This window comes from Lepisosteus oculatus, chromosome 5 (assembly GCF_040954835.1).
Source record: "Lepisosteus oculatus isolate fLepOcu1 chromosome 5, fLepOcu1.hap2, whole genome shotgun sequence".
Classification (NCBI taxonomy): domain Eukaryota; kingdom Metazoa; phylum Chordata; class Actinopteri; order Semionotiformes; family Lepisosteidae; genus Lepisosteus; species Lepisosteus oculatus.
This window is the reverse complement of record NC_090700.1, coordinates 18,976,947-18,995,264: the sequence shown is the minus strand read 5'-3', so window position 1 is coordinate 18,995,264 and position 18,318 is coordinate 18,976,947. Positions and strand designations below refer to the sequence as shown.

At 36.9% G+C, this 18,318-nt stretch overlaps 1 protein-coding gene across 5 annotated transcripts in view; it reads right to left on the bottom strand.

Annotated features, from left to right (window-relative positions):
- LOC102695255 (cell adhesion molecule 2) overlaps positions 1-18,318 on the bottom strand; it is a 698,483-nt gene that overhangs the window by 195,935 nt on the left and 484,230 nt on the right. For all 5 annotated transcript variants that reach the window (XM_015342014.2, XM_015342016.2, XM_015342017.2 and 2 more), the window contains exon 2: positions 11,362-11,388. In XM_015342014.2, the coding sequence (XP_015197500.1) occupies positions 11,362-11,388 (27 nt within the window). The remainder of the gene's footprint in view (positions 1-11,361; positions 11,389-18,318) is intronic.

Here is an 18,318-nt window from a genome sequence, read left to right as displayed (position 1 = left end):
AGTTTTAATGAGTATAGATTTGGCAACAGAGCGGAACTTGTGCCTGCTTATTCTGAGAAAATGCAAAACCATGTTTAACCTAAGCAGTTGAAAGCCTTAAACAAAACTACCAAACTGGCATTTCTGTTGGATGAGCTTTGGAAATTGGATATTTTTTAATGAATTAGTATGATGTAGAGTAGCTAATTTCTGCTTTATATTACAATATTGTAACAGCACAATAATGTGTCCCCTCATCTATCAGCCAAAGACAGGAGACATAAGGCTACCACAAAATCCAGGGGAAAAAAATTACTATTCAGTCATGGTGACAAGTCTACAGTATATACTGTATTTCTATGTAGACTTTAAATCATGTTTGAAACCACTAAATTATGTCTGTCTCTAAGCATATTGTTGTTGAACAAAGACTTGATAGACACAGGATACCTGTAATTGTGGCCATGAATCAGTGAACTAAGTTCCAAACAGGTTCATAGTCTGAGTCCTTGAGTACCTTCAACACATTAGGTTTTGTTCTACAGTATCTGGCTCTCAGTCACATAATTAAACAATTGAACTAATAATAAGACACATTTGAAATACCTTTGTTTCTTCAACATGTTGGATTTTACAATTTAGCTGTTACATTATACTTAGTTCTTAAAATCTCATAAAAGTTTAATCTTTTTCAGAACTCGCTTGAAGAGATAACCAGTAGGAGTGTGGTCCCCAAGACTGCAATTAGGAAGCCCCCCATTAGATAATTGGGCCAATCATCTTGATACCAAATTCAAAGACACAAAGGTGACAAGCAAAAATCATGGGAGCTTTAATATAAATTCAAGATATTGCATATGCTTTGTCAACAAATAAAAACAGGATATAATGCTTAGATAAGTTATAAACCTTTTTTTAAATTAATAAATGCTTTCAACAGCTAAAATTTGGAGTTAGAAAAATCAATTGCACTCTGCTATCTCATGCTATTAATACTTAGCAATGCTGGATTCTTATCACTGGCACAGAAAGGGTTATAAAAGTCAACAATATCTGGCAGTTCGGTGCCAAATAATAATTCAATTGCGTTTTTTTTCTGACACAGTCTAAAACAACACAATTGCGAAAAACACAAAACCTAATAACATAGTCATGCAATTGACTTTCATCAGCCCTGACCATTGCATCAGCAGCACGGATAATGAAATAAATTTAGTGGCAAGATTGAGTGATATTTAGCTGGAAGATATAAAAATATAATAGCATAATAACTGGACTTACAGTGTCTGGCTTATGTAAGAAAGGTTCACAGCTGAGTGTGATACTTTATTTTGTTGTAAAAAAATCAATCGGGACTATTATACAGACAATATCAGAAAAGATTTCCTTATCAGCCCCTTCAGTCTGATGGACAACTGGCTGCACAGTGTTCATCTCACTTTAATGCACAAAATGAGGGGTGGTTAGTTAATAAACTGTGCTCCTGGTAAATAACAGCCTTTGGATGTTGCTAGTACCTTTCTGAACATCTAGGTGAATCTATAAGGCTTTCTTTTTGAAGGTGATAATGTAAGACATCTTCCAGTGCACTGACAATTATATTTCAAGGAAAGTGGTAATCTCCCGTGGATTGTCTCTGCAGGGGAACGCTGCCAGCGGTATGAACAGTGTGTGCAGACTGCTCTGCTCTGTTGAGAATAACAATGACATCTTATTTTTCATTTTGCAGAACAGGGACAATGAAAACAAAAACAAAAAGGGGGACATAAGAAATACAGGGTGACCAGAAGCAGCACTAACATTGTTACTTGCTACAAGGTCATGAGAAGCACAAGATTATTTCAATAGGTAAAGACACAAATAGGGTTGCAATTTGAGCGCTGCAGGAATCTTTATTTATAATCATCCAATTTTAATTACATTGGTTGTTCTCTGTGCATTTCCTTTATATTTCTTAATGATCATTTGTAGCCTCCAACTAATGTTTTCTCCCTGAGAGATTCACTTATACTCTTTAAAACATTAGTATGAAATGAACACAGAACACAGCATCACATTTAGTAAATAAAACTAAATGTCCAGGCTAAAACAGATTTTTTCAGTAGGAGGTTTTGCTATACTCTTTTGAATAAGCACAAAATGCAGCGTCACAAAATAGACTTTTTGCTTGCACTAAAAAGAAACCCACCAGCAAAAGAAACTGACACAGGTATAATCTTGCCAGTAGGGATAGTCTAGGGGTCATAGCTGTCTGTTATCAAAACTATCATGAATGTGAATTGTTTTAAGGACTATGAGTACTAGTAGGTAAAAGTTGGAGAACCAAGAAATAATACACAATTACTCCAAATTAGTGATAGATGGTAAAATTTGGTATAGTTTCAAAAAAGCATTTCACTTTTTTCCAGTATCCAGTGTGTATGCCATAATAGGGCTCATTCAAAGAGAGAAAGACCTGTTTGTAGTGGCAGAAGATTCTGGAGAGGATTAACACATGAAACGTTGATATACAGGCAAGTCTCTTTAAAATTTAGACCACTGTAAAGGTGTCAATCAAACCCTTGGCTGACATCCCCTCCAAATAAATTTGTCAAGATTGATTTAATTTGTGGGCGTCACAATGGCTCTGTGGTTAGCATTGCTGTCTCACGGTGCTGGGGCCCTAGGTTCAATTTTGAACCTGGTGCGCTATCTGTATGAAGTGTGTATGTTATTCCTGTGATCTTGTGGGTTTTGGCCAGGTGCTCTGGTTTCCTGCCACAGTCCAAAGACATACAGTACTGGTACAGTAGGTTAATCAGTGTGCTCTGCAAAGGACAGGCATGCAGGGTGTATCCTGCCTTGCGACTGATGCTTGATTGGATAGGCTCTGTCTCCCCTGCAATCCTGTATTGGATAACGGCATTAAAAATGGATGGATGGAATTAAGTTTTTGTACATATTTTGAGGTGAAAGAAATGGGGATCACAAAAAGCAAGTAATAGATGCAAGGAAGTATATTTATTTTATAATGGAGAGTCTATTATGCAGAGTAGGAAGGAACGGAGGAAGAAATCTACTTTTCAAGGTCATTAAAAACTGTTTGTTTCTATTTGATATCCAAAAGGTCTGCCACAATGATCAAATACAACCAGAATGTGGATAGATGAACTGGAATATCACATAGATACAAAAGTATATCATCAGCATAAATTGCATGTTTGGAGTCATGCACTGTGTAGTAACAGGAGCAATTCTGATATGCTTTCTATTAGCTTTAAGAGATTCAACCCTTTTTTTCTGATTAGTGCTAGTTTCACATTACAAAATTGAAGAACTTAATAATAAAAGGACAACTCAATCCCAAACTGCTGGCTGTAGCTCAGGTGAAATGTCATTAATGCAAATCAGTCCAAGTTTTGGCCTCAGCTAGTGTCCACCATGTGGGAGCTCAAGATGTTTAAACTGCCCAGGCAATTACAGCTAATGCAAAAGAATTCAAATGAGAAACATGAGCCTCAGAAAAAAAAACAGTTTATCTATCTTCACTCAAAATAAATGCATTTCCACTTGTTTCATTAGGTCCTTTTTTCATTGTAGAGCTTAGACCAGTAGTCCACTGGTTTGACTGTAAATACCTTTCCAAATTTCAAATACTTGTATTGAGTGCTCTTTTCACCTATTTTGTTCAAGTCTGAAGGGATTCATTTCTATTAACTTTTCTTGTCTTGTTTTACTGGTTTGTTTCACAGATAGCCTTATCTTGAATCTGTTTTCAGTATAATTTTAGATTTTAACGAACTAGAATTCACAATTTCATTATGAATGCATACCACTAAAATCGCATATTGTATTTACTGTTGGCTGAGATGAAATATTCCAGTTTCTCTTCTTTGTGAAACCTAGATCAAATCAACCATGCCTGTATTCCAAATGTAAATTAAAAATTAAATACACATCAAATGTACAAATTTCCAAAACAATGTTGTATAATAGTGATCATATCATGATAAGTAGCTCTATTGGTTCTTCTGATGTGGGAGAAATTGAAGCAAAACATTCCTTACAATCAAAGACAGTTGTTTACATATTTGTTGCAAAATTTAAAGAAAAATGAAAAAATCAAAAATGGTAATAGAAAGCAATATCCTGATTTATATGCCATTCCCACATGAAGATGAAAAAATCAAATTTAAATCAGCAAAAAGGTAAGCGTGCTATATCACCTCAAAACAGTTTGTACGTTTATTTGGAAAAAGAATGCAAGACTATTGCAAAGCTGCTGATTACTCCAGAATGTATAAACTACCTCATGTATACATTTGTGCAATCTATAAATACATTCAGTAGAAAGCCTGATTTACCAAATATTGATCTCTCTTTATGAATCTTGTAAAAAAAAAAAAACATTTATTCCAAGTCTAATTATCCAGTGATGAAGCAGAAGTAGTAAGTCACACATACAGTATGGCATAATCTGTATTGAAATTCTTTTTCGTTTCATCATTTTTTTTATACCGCTGAATATCAGTCTATCAGCAGCAATGTTTTCATCCTTATTTGCCATCTCTAGCTTGCACATAACAGGCAGTGAAGCTGGAATCCCAGTGACAAAAGATAAACAGGAGAATAAATCGCACAGGCAGGAAACTGTAAACTCAGAAGATTTCACACCACGGGAGTTCATTTTCTTCCATTCTCCTGGTGGCCATCCGTTATATCTTAAGTATAATCAGAACTTCTGTGGAGAGAGACCGCGGTTTTGAAGAAACCACAGGTAAATGTGTGGGCACAGTTTGATAGCCTCTGAGGTGGGTGAAACACAGCGTGCTCCTTGATTTTTGTCCCCTCAGCAAAAGCTCTGCCTCTCCTGATGAATGCAGTGCGTCTTAAATACCCTGTCCATTTCCCTCTTCTCCTCATTAGCTACTTCTGCACTGTCACTTGGGGACCTAAAGATCCCAATGGTTCAATTTTAATTCTGCTTTCTACTTTAACTACTCCAATTCTAGCCCTGGCCTCTGTCTGTCATTCTTGTTATCTCGCTTTTACAATGTCACCCCCATTACATACTCGTCAAAGGCTGCTAGGGTAACTATTTTGGAAATAAAAGCCTTGGTTCTGTGGGATGTACATTTGAAGCAGTCGATGGTATTATGTCCAGTGTGAGACAACAGATAAACAAATTTCACTCACAATGTGAGGGAAAAAAATCCACCACAGCTCTTCTGAACTCATGAGGTAGTGCACTTGACACATCAATGTGCAGCAACTTCTGCCGACTCTTTCCATTCCCACAAAACAGAACTCTGCTGCTTTTCATATTTTATTTCATATCATACTTCTGTCTACAGGCAGCTTGGACCAATCAATACTTAAATATTCCTTACATTTGCTTTTTGAACACATATCTTTTTTGATACTACACTAAAGCTTCCATGATTTTTCTTACAGTATGTCTTTTTCAGCTCTTCCTGCAGCAGATACAGTACATTATTTAATAAAGAAAATGTCTAAGGAATCAATGAGACAAGAAAAGGATAATATATACTGTATATGGCATCTTTGTGTTTTGATAAGATATGTCTTCATTTCTGTAGTGCTTTGATACGTGGTTATCAAATCTAGCCTGGAAATATGGCAATAAATCAATTAAACAGCCATATCCCCCTGCAACTCAGAACTGACAGCCCATTGAAACTAAGCAGGTGTGAGCCTGGTCAATACTTCCTGGGAAAAACTAAGGTTGCTACTGAAAGAGGCATAAGAGGGGCTAGTAGGGGGCGCTCACCCCACGGTCTGTGTGGGTCCTAATGCCCCAGTAAAGTGACGGGGACACTATATTGTAAAAAGGCCATCCTTATCATGGTCTCCTAATAGTCAACATCTATGAATTGGCTTCATCACTCTGTTCTCCTCCTCACTGATAGCTGATGTGTGGTGAGCGTTCTGGTGCACTATGGCTGCCGTCGCATCATCCAGGTGGGAGTTGCATATTGGTGGTAGTGGAAGGGAGTCCCCATTACCTGTAAAGCGCTTTGAGTGGAGTGTCCAGAAAAGCAGCATATAAGTGCAAGGCATTATTATTATCATTAAGTTGTAGAACTGAACAGAGACCAGTTTGACTGAATCTACAATACATCATTTCACATTATGATGAGTTCAATTTGTGGGCTCTTCATACAGTATGTCAAGTTCTGAAAATAATAATATAAAGTAATTAATTTCCTGACTTTTTATTTTGCAAGTCATTTATGAAGTCAAGCATTTCAAAGTAAATACACTGCAGATAGAGATGAGGTTTCTGAAGAAATTCACACTGTATAAGCTACAGGTACAGATTTAGACAACTATTGCAAGATGCAGGATGCAGGAAACCATCTCTATTTAGGCCTTAAAAAGGGAATAGAAATACTGATGTGTAACTAGGAAGAAATTCAAATGCATTGCTGCACTCATCAACAAGGATTTGGATCAAACACCCTGTACAGGTTATTGAAGATGTATCCACACAACCCTTGAAAAATTGGCATGATGGGATTCTTGGATCATTAAAAGACAGGCCTGATTAACCACATCAGCTTGATTCCAAGCAGTATGTAGAAAACAGAGCTGTTCTTTATTCAATTTACCATTTCCATTTCTTTGGTTTGAGCATTCTGTTCAACAAGAAGATGTGTTCCACGTTCGCCGCCATCACCAACACTTGTGACAGGCAATGGGGATGACTTATCTATTATAAAAAGTTGCGTAGGAATGGCAGAAAATTGTTTACAGTTAAAAAATGCACTGGAACTGAAGAAGTACATTTTAAGCAGATTCGTCTACATCATTATTGAGAAAGCAGTTGTAACTACAGTATGTATCAGATAGTGAGAAAACAGAGTGTAAAGTGATTAAAGACAGGATTTATATTATTATAAAGAAAGCTTTGGGAAAATAGTGGGTTACATAGGAAATATACAGTACTGTATATATAATGGAAATTCTTCAGCCCTGATTGTGCTTCTATGACATCAGGACATGTACAGATACAGTAAGTGTGATTGAGCAGTGAATGAAAAGGTAATATGTCTGCAAATGTACAGGACATATATTGCTGCTCCCTTTCCAGTCCCTCTCTCCCTCAGTGGTGCTGGACACAGAGAAGCCATTCCATTTGGTTCAGATTGTTACTCATCCTCCACCTCAATCAGCCAATCAGGAACTGGTAGGGCAGGGTAACCCCACATGGGTATTGAATGCCCGCGGAACTTTAAACCAATGAACGACCATAGTTCCTCCAGATAAAACAGGCAGCACAGGACCCAGAAGGTGCCCCTCCAGGACATTCTCAGACTCAGCACAGACAATCACGTGACGGCCAATGTGTCCGAGTGCCAGGACTTTGTTCTAAGAGTCGAGACCAGAGGTCACCCACGCGTAACCAAAAGATCCACCCGAGGTTAGCCCAACAGCAAGCCACGTGAACCGCCAGTACCCCACCACAAACGCTCGATTGATCAACAAGTGAACTACGGTCGGAACTGTCAACAACTGAATCTCAGTATTCAGGACAAGTGCTACATTGGGAACGAACCGGTCTTCTTCCCGTCTAAAGAGTGTGACTTGCTTGGACCCGCAGTCATTTTTCATGTGCACAAACTCTTGCTAGCTAACTAGCTTAGTCTTCAGAGAGTAACTGCCAATGCGATGCAGCAGGAATCTCTCCTTCCTTCTCCCACATCTCACGCCGTACCAGCACTGCCTGGCACCGGGCCAGAGGACGCAGATTGGACGCAGCAACAAGCTGTAAAATCCTACTGTATATAAACCTTAAGGCTCAATAGCCCATGACAGAGGAAATAAGACTAAGGTACTGAATGTATTATGACAAAATGTATATAAGGCACAGTAAGGACAGTTAAATGACTGACAATGATTTATAAAGTAAAGGAAAATTTGATAACACACCAAATTCTACATTTTTCCAAACTTAAAGCCTATAATACAGTATGTTGTGGCTTATAACAAAGGTTTTTCAGTGTAAAATGTATCATAATATTAAACTGCGTTTGTTTTTTCAGGATTTCTTAAGTGGTTAACAGGATTTCATTCATGAGTTTATTTCAGAGTAAAAACTTCCTTAGTGCTTTCATTGGAATTATATTACTGTGGTCTATACAAGTAAATTAAGGTAAAAACATGACAAAACTGAAAAAAGACTAATAATTGCTTACACTAATATATTGTAGTATAGTATATACTGTAAGTACACTACTGTAATATACACTCCACTCAAAGCACTTTACAGGTAATGGGGACTCCCCTCCACCATCATCAATGTGCAGCATCCACCTGGATGATGCGACGGCAGCCATAGTGCACCAGAACGCTCACCACACATCAGGTATCAGCAGAGTAATGAAGCCAATTCATAGATGGGCATTATTAGGAGGCCATGATTGGTAAGGGCCAATGGGAACTTTGACAAGGTAACCAGGTTACACCCCTACTCTTTTCAAATAGTTTTTTTATGACCTCAGTTTTACATCTCATTCAAAGGACAGCACTATACTATACTGGGGCATTAGGACCCACACAGATTGCAGGGTGAGCACCCCCTGCTGGCTCCACTAACACCTGTTCCAGCAGCAACCTTAGTTTTTCCTAGGAGGTCTCCCATCCAGGTACTGACCAGGCTCACACCTGCTTAGCTTCAGTGGGTTGACAGTTGTGAGTTGCAGAGTGATAAATTTACCATGTACACTTTTATGTAGATAGCCTTGCAAAGAAATAGCCGGGTTCTGGTGCAGTTCTACAGAGAGACACATTGTTCTAGGTGCTGTGATATTTTGTTAAAAACACTTGCATAGATAACGTCATTATTTATAATTTATTATTATTCAAATGTATCATTAATAGTCTACAGTAAATATCAGAAGCTAGCAGCATACTGTACATGGCCACCACTGGAAGTAATGCATGTTGTACGTTTTATATATAGCAGCCATAAAGAAAGACAAGCAATCAATTACAGTTGACCACATTTGTTGAGGGAGATCAGTATTTTCTCATATGTACATTGATCAAATGATAACTGGGCTCTAGGGCACTGCTGTAGACGGCAGTTTGAATCTTTATTTAAAGTTACAGCTTTCATTGTCTGGTGATGTCTCTTCAGAAGCTAATGTGCAGCCCCTTCCTTGTGAAATGCTACTGTTAGTTGAAAACACTGGTTTCTCTCTCTGTACAGTATCTGCCTTGTGCATTTTCTTGTCTCTTTCAGTACTGCTCCAACACCACCTCCTGAGCAGCATCTGTGGTTGTTTGGCTTAGATGCTGCTAGGGGTATCTTAATTGTTTTGACATGAGTATTTGCTCATTAGATTTGAAGTCTGAGGGAATATCTAAATAAATTAGGGAAATAAAGAGGAATGTAGCCTCAAATTGGCATGTCTTTACATACAATGCATTTGTGTAAGAGCATACATTCACAAAATAGCACAGGTGAGCAAATTTAATGAATTTGATGCTTTTAATTAAAATCAACAATACTTTTTCCTGTCTGTTACGCGGTGCATAAGCAATAAAATTGAGAACAATATTTGGTGGTTATACTGGCAAATCATTCTGGTTTTAATTAGTTTTCAATAAAAAAGATTAAAGAATTTGTATAAGTAAACTGAAATAAATGGAATGCATTTCCAAAATATTTTTTTACAAAAATACTACTTTCTGCTTATTAGTATATTTTATCCAATGCAAATCCCAATCATATTGTCCATTCAGAAATTATTAGTAGTATTTCCAGTGTTAAACAAATGCTAGAAAAGGAATTAACATAACCCCTGTCCCCACAATGCACTTAAAGAATATTCAATGGCATGAAATCAAACCAAACATACTACTATGCATCCAAAGAGAACAAAGTAGTGAATGGCTATAAGCTGTGTCTTACAATTTGTAATTTTAAGGTTACAGAAAAACTGAATCAGGGAAAACACTGGTCAGATACTTATTAATATCTTATGTATATCAGTATTAAAGAATAACTTCAGAATTCAAAATATATATAAAGATATAAAACACCATCATCAATATAGTCTGTAATCTGTAATCATTGAATCAATAAAAGCATGTTGGTATGTACTGTAATTTATTAATCTCAGTGTCTAAATTGCCAATAGAAACTATAACAGAATTAATTAGAGGCAGTTGTAAGAATTAAACCTGGTTAAATAAAGTATCACTTCCATGTAGTAGAAGTATATCATTTTGAACTGTCAAAATTGGTCATGTAGTGCAGACAAGGTCTGTTACTCCTACATCTTAAAAAAGAACCTTTAAATTGTGTTCTGTTTTACAACTAATATGCTAAGCCACGTTTCAATAAGTAGTGATCAAATGCAACATAACAGATTTTAGGTACATGGTTGTAAAAACACTCCATAAATGATGACACCTCTTGAAAAATACCAGTAAGTGTTCTTTAGTAAACCTTTTTTTTTTGCTGTCAGCTTGAAGCAATCAGCTGTAATGGACATGACAATACAATACTAGTAAAACTAACAGCAGATCTGTGCCTAAACTATAGTGAGATCGTAATACATGATAAACCAAAGATGAATGGCAAATGATTGTCTAATGTCTCATCACTTCAAGAAAACAGATCTAAAATGCAAGGCAATGATTTCTAAATTCTTTATGAATAACAGTGTTACAATTAAAAGTTCCTAAAAACAACTGGAGAGGCTAAAAGAAGCACACACAGAAATATAGATTAGCTCTTATGCTGCCTAACAAAGAATTCAAATGCAAGATCAAAATGGTAAGAGGCCACATTTATATGATTACCACAGACTCCCGACAGGGTAGTGCCACAAGTTCCTTCAGTGCTTGAGGATTCTCCACACTCTATTGTACCAGACTTTAACTTGATAAAATATTCTAGAGAACCTCTTCCAGTAAATATAAATGGACTCTAGGACTGTCTCCCAGAGAATGAGAATTATGCATCAATGTCTCTCAGCTTGGCAGCTAGACAGCTGTTGTAGTTACAGTACACTCACAAAAGCAGCAACTAAGAAATCAAGAAAATTTAAAGAAACATATAATTAAAAAAAGGAACAGGCGTCCAGAGTACAAGACTACATGGGAAAAAAACTATAGAACTTCTTTTAAGTGACACATCCCATATAAACAGCGTGGTTATCTCCTAAACCAAGGAAAAAAACAACACTTCAGCACATAATGGATATGCAAAAGGTCAATTTATCAGCTCTCTAACTCTTGGGTCCACATTACTGACTATATGTTAATGCTTGCCTCTTGAATATGAGATAAAGGGCTATCTGCACACTGTTTATTGGGAATTGTGTTCACCATAAATCATGCACTGAAGAGACAGGAGAGATAACTCACCTTTCACTTTGTTTTTCGTTGCAGTTGCTGGGATCGCAGGGGGAAGGGAGAAAGGAAGGGGAAGAACAGACAACAATAGATTAGGGGTTTCATTAGGCAAGAATGGAGAGAAACAATATTCAGTGCAGATTTCAATCTCATACAAAAGCAACATTCTGATCGAATTTGTTCACTTTATTCAAAGATGTATCTTTTCCCTAAGAGTTGTGTCAGAAGGATTTTGACTAACAATCAGATCCCTGACCTTGCGCTTAATGGTGAAGAAAAGTTAAAGTCTGAACATCATTTTCATCCAGTTTATGTTATACAGTACCCTTTCCTTCTGTATAACCAAAGAAGAAAATCAAGTGACGTTTCTGAATTGAGCAATTGTGTTTTATTGCTACATTTGCTGTAAATATTGGACACATCCACCAAATCTATACAGGGTTCTTTCCATTAAATGTTTTAAACACTTTTTTCTAATCCAATGCATCTTAGCCCTAAAATAGACAATGTTCTTCTCTAAAGGAATTTAATACGAATTGGAAACAGATATTTTCAGTGGGAGTAGTTTAATAAAAACAAAGAACACACTGTTTCATGTTTTTTTTGGAAGTCTGTTACTGTATGTTCATAAAATGATCTTTTAGAAATTCTTGCTTGAAGAACAAAAGGTGACATTTTTATCAGAAATTGACTTCATATAATAAAAGCTAAAGTTCAGGTTTACAAAGGAAGAATATAACAACAAAAAGTTACTGTTATGATCACTGTCCTGCAGCTTCCCTTGGCCCGCAGTTACCCTGGAAAACTAACATTCTCACAAGGGCTCATGGTTTTCAAGGGCTTGCTGCTCTGACCAGACTTGGTGATCTGTCCCCATGAGCAATTATGATTTTAATTATTAAATTGCTCTGTTTCCCTATTTAATGATGAGGCACCGCTTTCACCCTGTCTGCAGTTCTCTCTCCACTCTCTCCATTATTCTCCAGTTCAGCGGACTGAACCTTCAGTTTCAGTTCCAAGTCTTCACTCCATCCTGCATTGCGGCTCCAGTTCCATGTCTTCACTCTGTTCTGCATTTCAGTCTGCACAGCAGCTCCTGGTCTTTGCCCTGGAACCCTGAGCTCTATTCCGCTGGCCTCCACTTCTCCGTCAATTGTCCAACTCACTTTTGGGGGCAGCCTCCGTCATCCAGAATGCCAGGTTCTTTCCATGCAGTCAAGGTAGCATCCCCATTTCTGTCCCACAGAGGGTCCTGTACACTGGCACTCTCTTCGACTGCCGCCTTTTTTGGCTTCGCTTTAGGACACTCTTGCTCCAGATCTTCAGGACTCTTTCCTATTTCTCACCCTCTTTTCTAGGGCTGTCTGGGTCACATTTTTCTATTCTTTCCTTCTTAGCCATTTTTCAGCTCCCAGCAGAGCCCTTCCCTTCCTTCCTAGGGAGCCAGGCAGTAGAAATCTGCTCTGTGACAGAAAGAGCAGCATCCCGTTAGCCTAGACTCCCTGAGAGTTCTTGAGCTTCCTGGCTCCAGCTGGGAGCTCCGCTCCACAGCTGTGTTGACCCTGGACTCTGGAAGTTGAGAGGGGACTAGAAAAGGAGTCCCTTCATGACACGCTTCCTGCAGACATCACCCAGGTTTGGTCCAAATGCCACCTGCCTGCACCTACTCTTTTTTTTTATGACCTAGCTAGGCAATCCTTGCTCTGCCGGCCAGTATTTCTTAATTGTTTCCTTGTAAATTCCATTACAAGGGAGGCAGTCCGTCTGCCTGCACCCTAAGCTATTTAGAGAGGCTGCCCACCAGGGCCGTGTGATCCCCCTTTTCCGTGAGCTTTGTCTTTGCCTTTTCTCTTTCTCTGCCCTGCAGGACAGTGATCTATTATTCTATTATTATTCTAGGAATCCGTTCTGAAGCCGAGAGAACGATACCCCAAGATCCGAGGCTCTCGCATTCCGATTGACGGGCTGAGGTGGGCAGTTTGCCATGCCACCTTTTTTCCGTTTTTTGCCTGGGATGCAAATGCTCTCAGACCCATGTCTTTGCCTTTTCTCTTTCTCTGCAGGACAGTGATCTATTATTCTATTATTATTCTAATAATCTATTATTCTCCTATTGCATTACTGCTGTCTAATCTGTCAGGACACTCCACCACTCTCTGGTCCCTGACCAGTCACCATCCCCTCAGCTGTATCCAGCTGCATTGTAACAGTTACTCTCTATAACTTCACTTTGCAAAATGGGACATTTCTTTATTTCCCATTCATAAGTAAATTACTATCTCTTAACAAGTCTGATTCAGGAAAACAATCAGGAGTCTGCATCTAATTTAATTTTAATTTTAATTTAACAAACGGAACAGTAATATTAAATATGTGATATGTTAAGTAATTTTTGTTAATGAAAGATATGTGATTAGAAGATGATGTGTTTCATGTGTTTCATATTCTTCAAAAAAGATCTTTCTACTCTACTGGTTTTAGTCACTAGTTTCATGTTTAAAAAACTGCCTATATTTCTTTCTCCTTTAAATAGGAATGGCTTAGCATTTTAAAGATTTTACTGTGAGAGCTGTAAATGATGCCAAAGCTAAACTTTAAAAGGATAATGTAATTTTTCATTAATCTAGCACAAAAGCATGTGTTATCTACAGATCAGGGTCCTCAAATGAAGAGTCTGTCAGCCAGCACACATTATATATTACTGAGTGAATAGAATTGCTACCACCAACAGTATAACTGAAAACTCATTATTTTTGACACCAGAGAAACTTTTTTTCCACTTCTTACATGGAAGTTATTAATCTCTGACATCCTCTCTGGTTCCTAAATCTAATAGTGTTGACAAAGTCAGAAATGGGGATAAGATTCTCTTGGCTGTGCTGAGAGGTTTGAAATTACTCTGTAGGCATACCAATATATTTGTCAACTGCTTTAACTACAGTGCGTAAACAATCTCAGGATTCTTCTCTATACTTTAAGTTTTTTTTTTTTATTCAGCATGTTTACTATAACTGTAAATATCTCCAAAACCTCCAAAAAAGCAATAACACTAAATTAAGTTTGCCAAAACAAATACAAAGTTCTGAAACATCTTCAAGGATGAGCACATACTGCGTCTCATGTTCATGGCAAAATACCACAATTTAAACAGAACACAAAAGTTTCCTTTTAAGCGAGTGAATTGTTCAGCTTTTTGCCTAAAGCATCAATTGTTGTTTATTGAAAAATAATTTAAAATGTGTTTGATATTGCAGTGCTCATAAATTAAGTAGTGTCTCTTGCTGTGCATATAGCGGAGCAAAATGCTCCAAAATAATTGGCTTTCTTTTATTGTTTTATATAAGTATAATATGAACGCAATTATTAAACACTTTGATGTAAATAACTACTCAATTGTTCTATTTACCTCCATTCAAATGGAGTGAAAGAAGTTAATAAGTTTCATGCTTAAATGATTTTTGGTTATTGATTTAAGCCAATTGTTTGAGCTGAGTCATAAAGACAAAGCTTACACTATTTGGAATGAACCCAGGATCTGGTGTGAGGTCTATGACAGAGTGGAAGAAGGCATGCAAAGAAACTAACTTTGAGAAGTTGTACTAGAAACGGATACCTGTGCTTAGGTGAGAGGAGGCAGGTGAGGTGAGGTTTAGGACGTTCTAATGAAACTTTGTTTAGGTTTAAGTTCCATTCCGTAAGTGCATGAAGATTCTTTCCTTTAAACTGTTAGGTACTTTTAATTGTATAATTCAATTTTCAAGTCAAATTCCAGAGAGATAATAATTAGCTCTCGCAAAAACAGTATGGAATGTATTTTATATCTTTGTGTCAAGAAATGCAAAACGCTAAACTCCAATTTACAAAACGTAACCTCCACTTACAGTCAGATGATAATAAGAATAAAAAATAATTTATTTTCCAAGACATGCTTAACTGTCTCTCTGATACAGTGCCTTTTTGTAGCACTATGCTTTTAAGTCAAGAAGCCCAAAGCATAACAAATGGGGTGAGAGCTGCTTTAGACCTCGTAGAAGATACTGCCAAATTTCTTTCAGTTAAAATGGACCTCCCAGTCTCTAGGTTTCAGTGTGGCTCTTGACCTTCAAGTAGATGTATTTCCCCGTCTAAGGTTTCCAGGGCTACAGTTCTATACTATAAGCCTGAATGCATTTCTTTTCTGGCAGACCTTTCCTGCTCTGAAGTTGCAGCCATGAGACTTAACTGCATGTGCTGGTCCCCATGGTGATTTGTTTAACAGACCATCATGTGTCTGCTACATATTGTACTGCAGATAACAATTTTGCCCACCCTACAACTGGATATTTTCCACCTTTTTCAATCATTTTCCTAAAAGACTACCTTTGGTATTCAATGGCTCATATTCCAGCTAGTACTAGCCAAACTAACATTAAACTCAATATACAGTATACCCCCAAAAAAGAAAACCTCAAAAAGTGATATCTGGGTTTGGTTACAACATTTCAGATTTGTTTAATGCAACATTTGTCTTCTGTGTTATACAGCACATGTTATACAGCATATTCCTGGATTTTGGATCCTAGGTTACGAAATTACAAAATGATGCAAACACTATTATTTAGTAAATTATTCAAAACCTTTAATGTTCAATCTTAATACTTATATGAGTAACTTAAGTTACAGTAAATGTCAGGGAAAATAGAGAAAAATAGAGAAAAAAAATGAAATTGGTTTATTGTATTAGTATTCAGACCCATTTACTCAATATTTTGTGGAAGCACTATTGGCAGCAATTATGGCTCCAAGTCATTTTGGGTAAGTACCAAATTTGCACACCTGCATGGTGTGTATAACAAATCTTAATCTCTTCTTCAAAACATAATGACTGCAAGCTTTAAAGCATAAGAATGTGAAATGTGCAATCATTTGTGCATGTTAGAAATGTTTCATTTACTGAGTACACCTTTTAGAATAAATTAAACACCTAAATGGGTCAAAAAAGGTTCATGAGTTAAATGTGCATAGATTGCTGTTTGTTAATTACTGTCTCCTCCCAATTGAACAGTTAGCTTGAAACAGCATATCCTCTAACAGTGCATTAAATGACATGGCAGGCTATATGTTATCCTGAGAACTTAGTAGTGTCCCTTTACCTGTGGCTCGTCGTATGAATAATTTAGTACTCTTGCATAATTGATGTCTTTTGTACAGACATGATCTAGACTACAGCACTTCAACTCCTTGGGGTAAAAAAAAAGATGTACCAAAGAATTGCACAGTGGTGTCATAAGCATTTGTGTTATTTATGTATTTTTTCTCTCTGCTGGCAATGACTTCAGGCCTTTTCCACAGCTCGTTCAAAGACACTATGATAAAAAAGCACTTATGTACATCTTTTAGTAGAACAAAAAAAACAATGAAAGAAAGGCTTTAAAACTCTAGCCTAAGGGCAAAATGAAGTCAACAGTCCTCACTAGTGTGACACTAAAAGCAAGGCACTTAATACATAACACGAAAACATGTGTGCACTTAGAAACAGAAACAACAGAGGTGAGTCATGTTCTTCTCTGCTACTTCCATATTATTATTCTGTATTCTGCCACAACAAACACCCTGATATACCAGAAAACACAGTTATCTGAAGTAAAAAGTAATTTTCAGCTTCATCACTTTTGTAAATACTCATAAACTATTAATGCTTACATGAAGTGTGTCCGAATTGTATCCATGTATTTATTCACAACCATCAGTATACAATATACTGCACAGTAGTACATTTTTTTACTACTTTTTAGTTCTAGATTAAGGAAAGTTCAGTTTAGTTTTTCAAGCTTATCTCATTATCAGCTACTGTAGGTAAAACACAGTAGACATCGTTGAGAAAAAAATGTGACAAGATAAAGATACTGGAATATTTTACATAGATATTGTATGCACTTTTTTTCCCCTTGTCATTTGAGGATAGAGGTCCCTGGGATAAAAGTAACAAATTCAAATTATAGTTTTCTTCTTTTGGAAAATGATGAAGCTGGAACATAAGAACAATTTCACTAGAGCAAGAAACTATCTTGTTTGTTTGGTAGCAAGTAGCTTAATGATCCAAAAATCACATCAATTTCTCAGCATCAGCAAGATGTTTAAACAATTTGTTCCAGACACCTACGACAACCAGTGTTTCCTGTTGGTTTGTATCATTTCTTGTGCTTGGAGATGACTTAAGATAAAGTGGCTCCGAGGGTATGTACCCAATCCTGCTTGTTGGCATTTCAGGCCAGTTTGTTAAGACTCTTCTGGATGCTTCTTATCACCTGGAGTGGTGGCAAATGTATGACCCATTCAACTGAAATTCGCTTAATTAATTTAAAATGTGAGTGAGCACAATATATGCTGTCTAACTCTAAAAGATAAGGTTTGCCACACAGCAAATAAAATGGAAATATTTGCATTTTCTTTCTACACACCTCCGCATGATAGAGTAAATTGTTGCACACAAGCTTTGATATTGGATATTCTAACTTTCATGTCTGACAAAATCCATACAATAAATATACCCTTTCTAATATCCAACCAAAATCTAACCTTGAAGTATCTTCAGGGCTGAGAAATCAGTGATCAGACTACATGCAGCATGCATTTTCAGAAATATACAGGAGTTTTAAGAATTTGGTGATATACCGTACAGTACGCATCACAAAATGCATGCTTGTAAATAGTGTCATTAAAAACCATCCATTAAGGCAAGCGATTTAAATGTGGCTGTTGAATATTAATTCTCCTTTCCTAAGTAAGGATGAAAGTAGTGAAAAGAAAATTGCAAATGGTAATGCATTTCAGTAGATTTCAAATTTCGTGCACGGAATTAATCAAAAAGGAAAGGAAATAAATGCATTACATGTTCATAATGAAGTGACATCAGCACAACTAGCCAATGGCCAAGACAGATATGCTCCCCAGAGAGTAATTTGTCATCTTCACACCACATGCAAATTC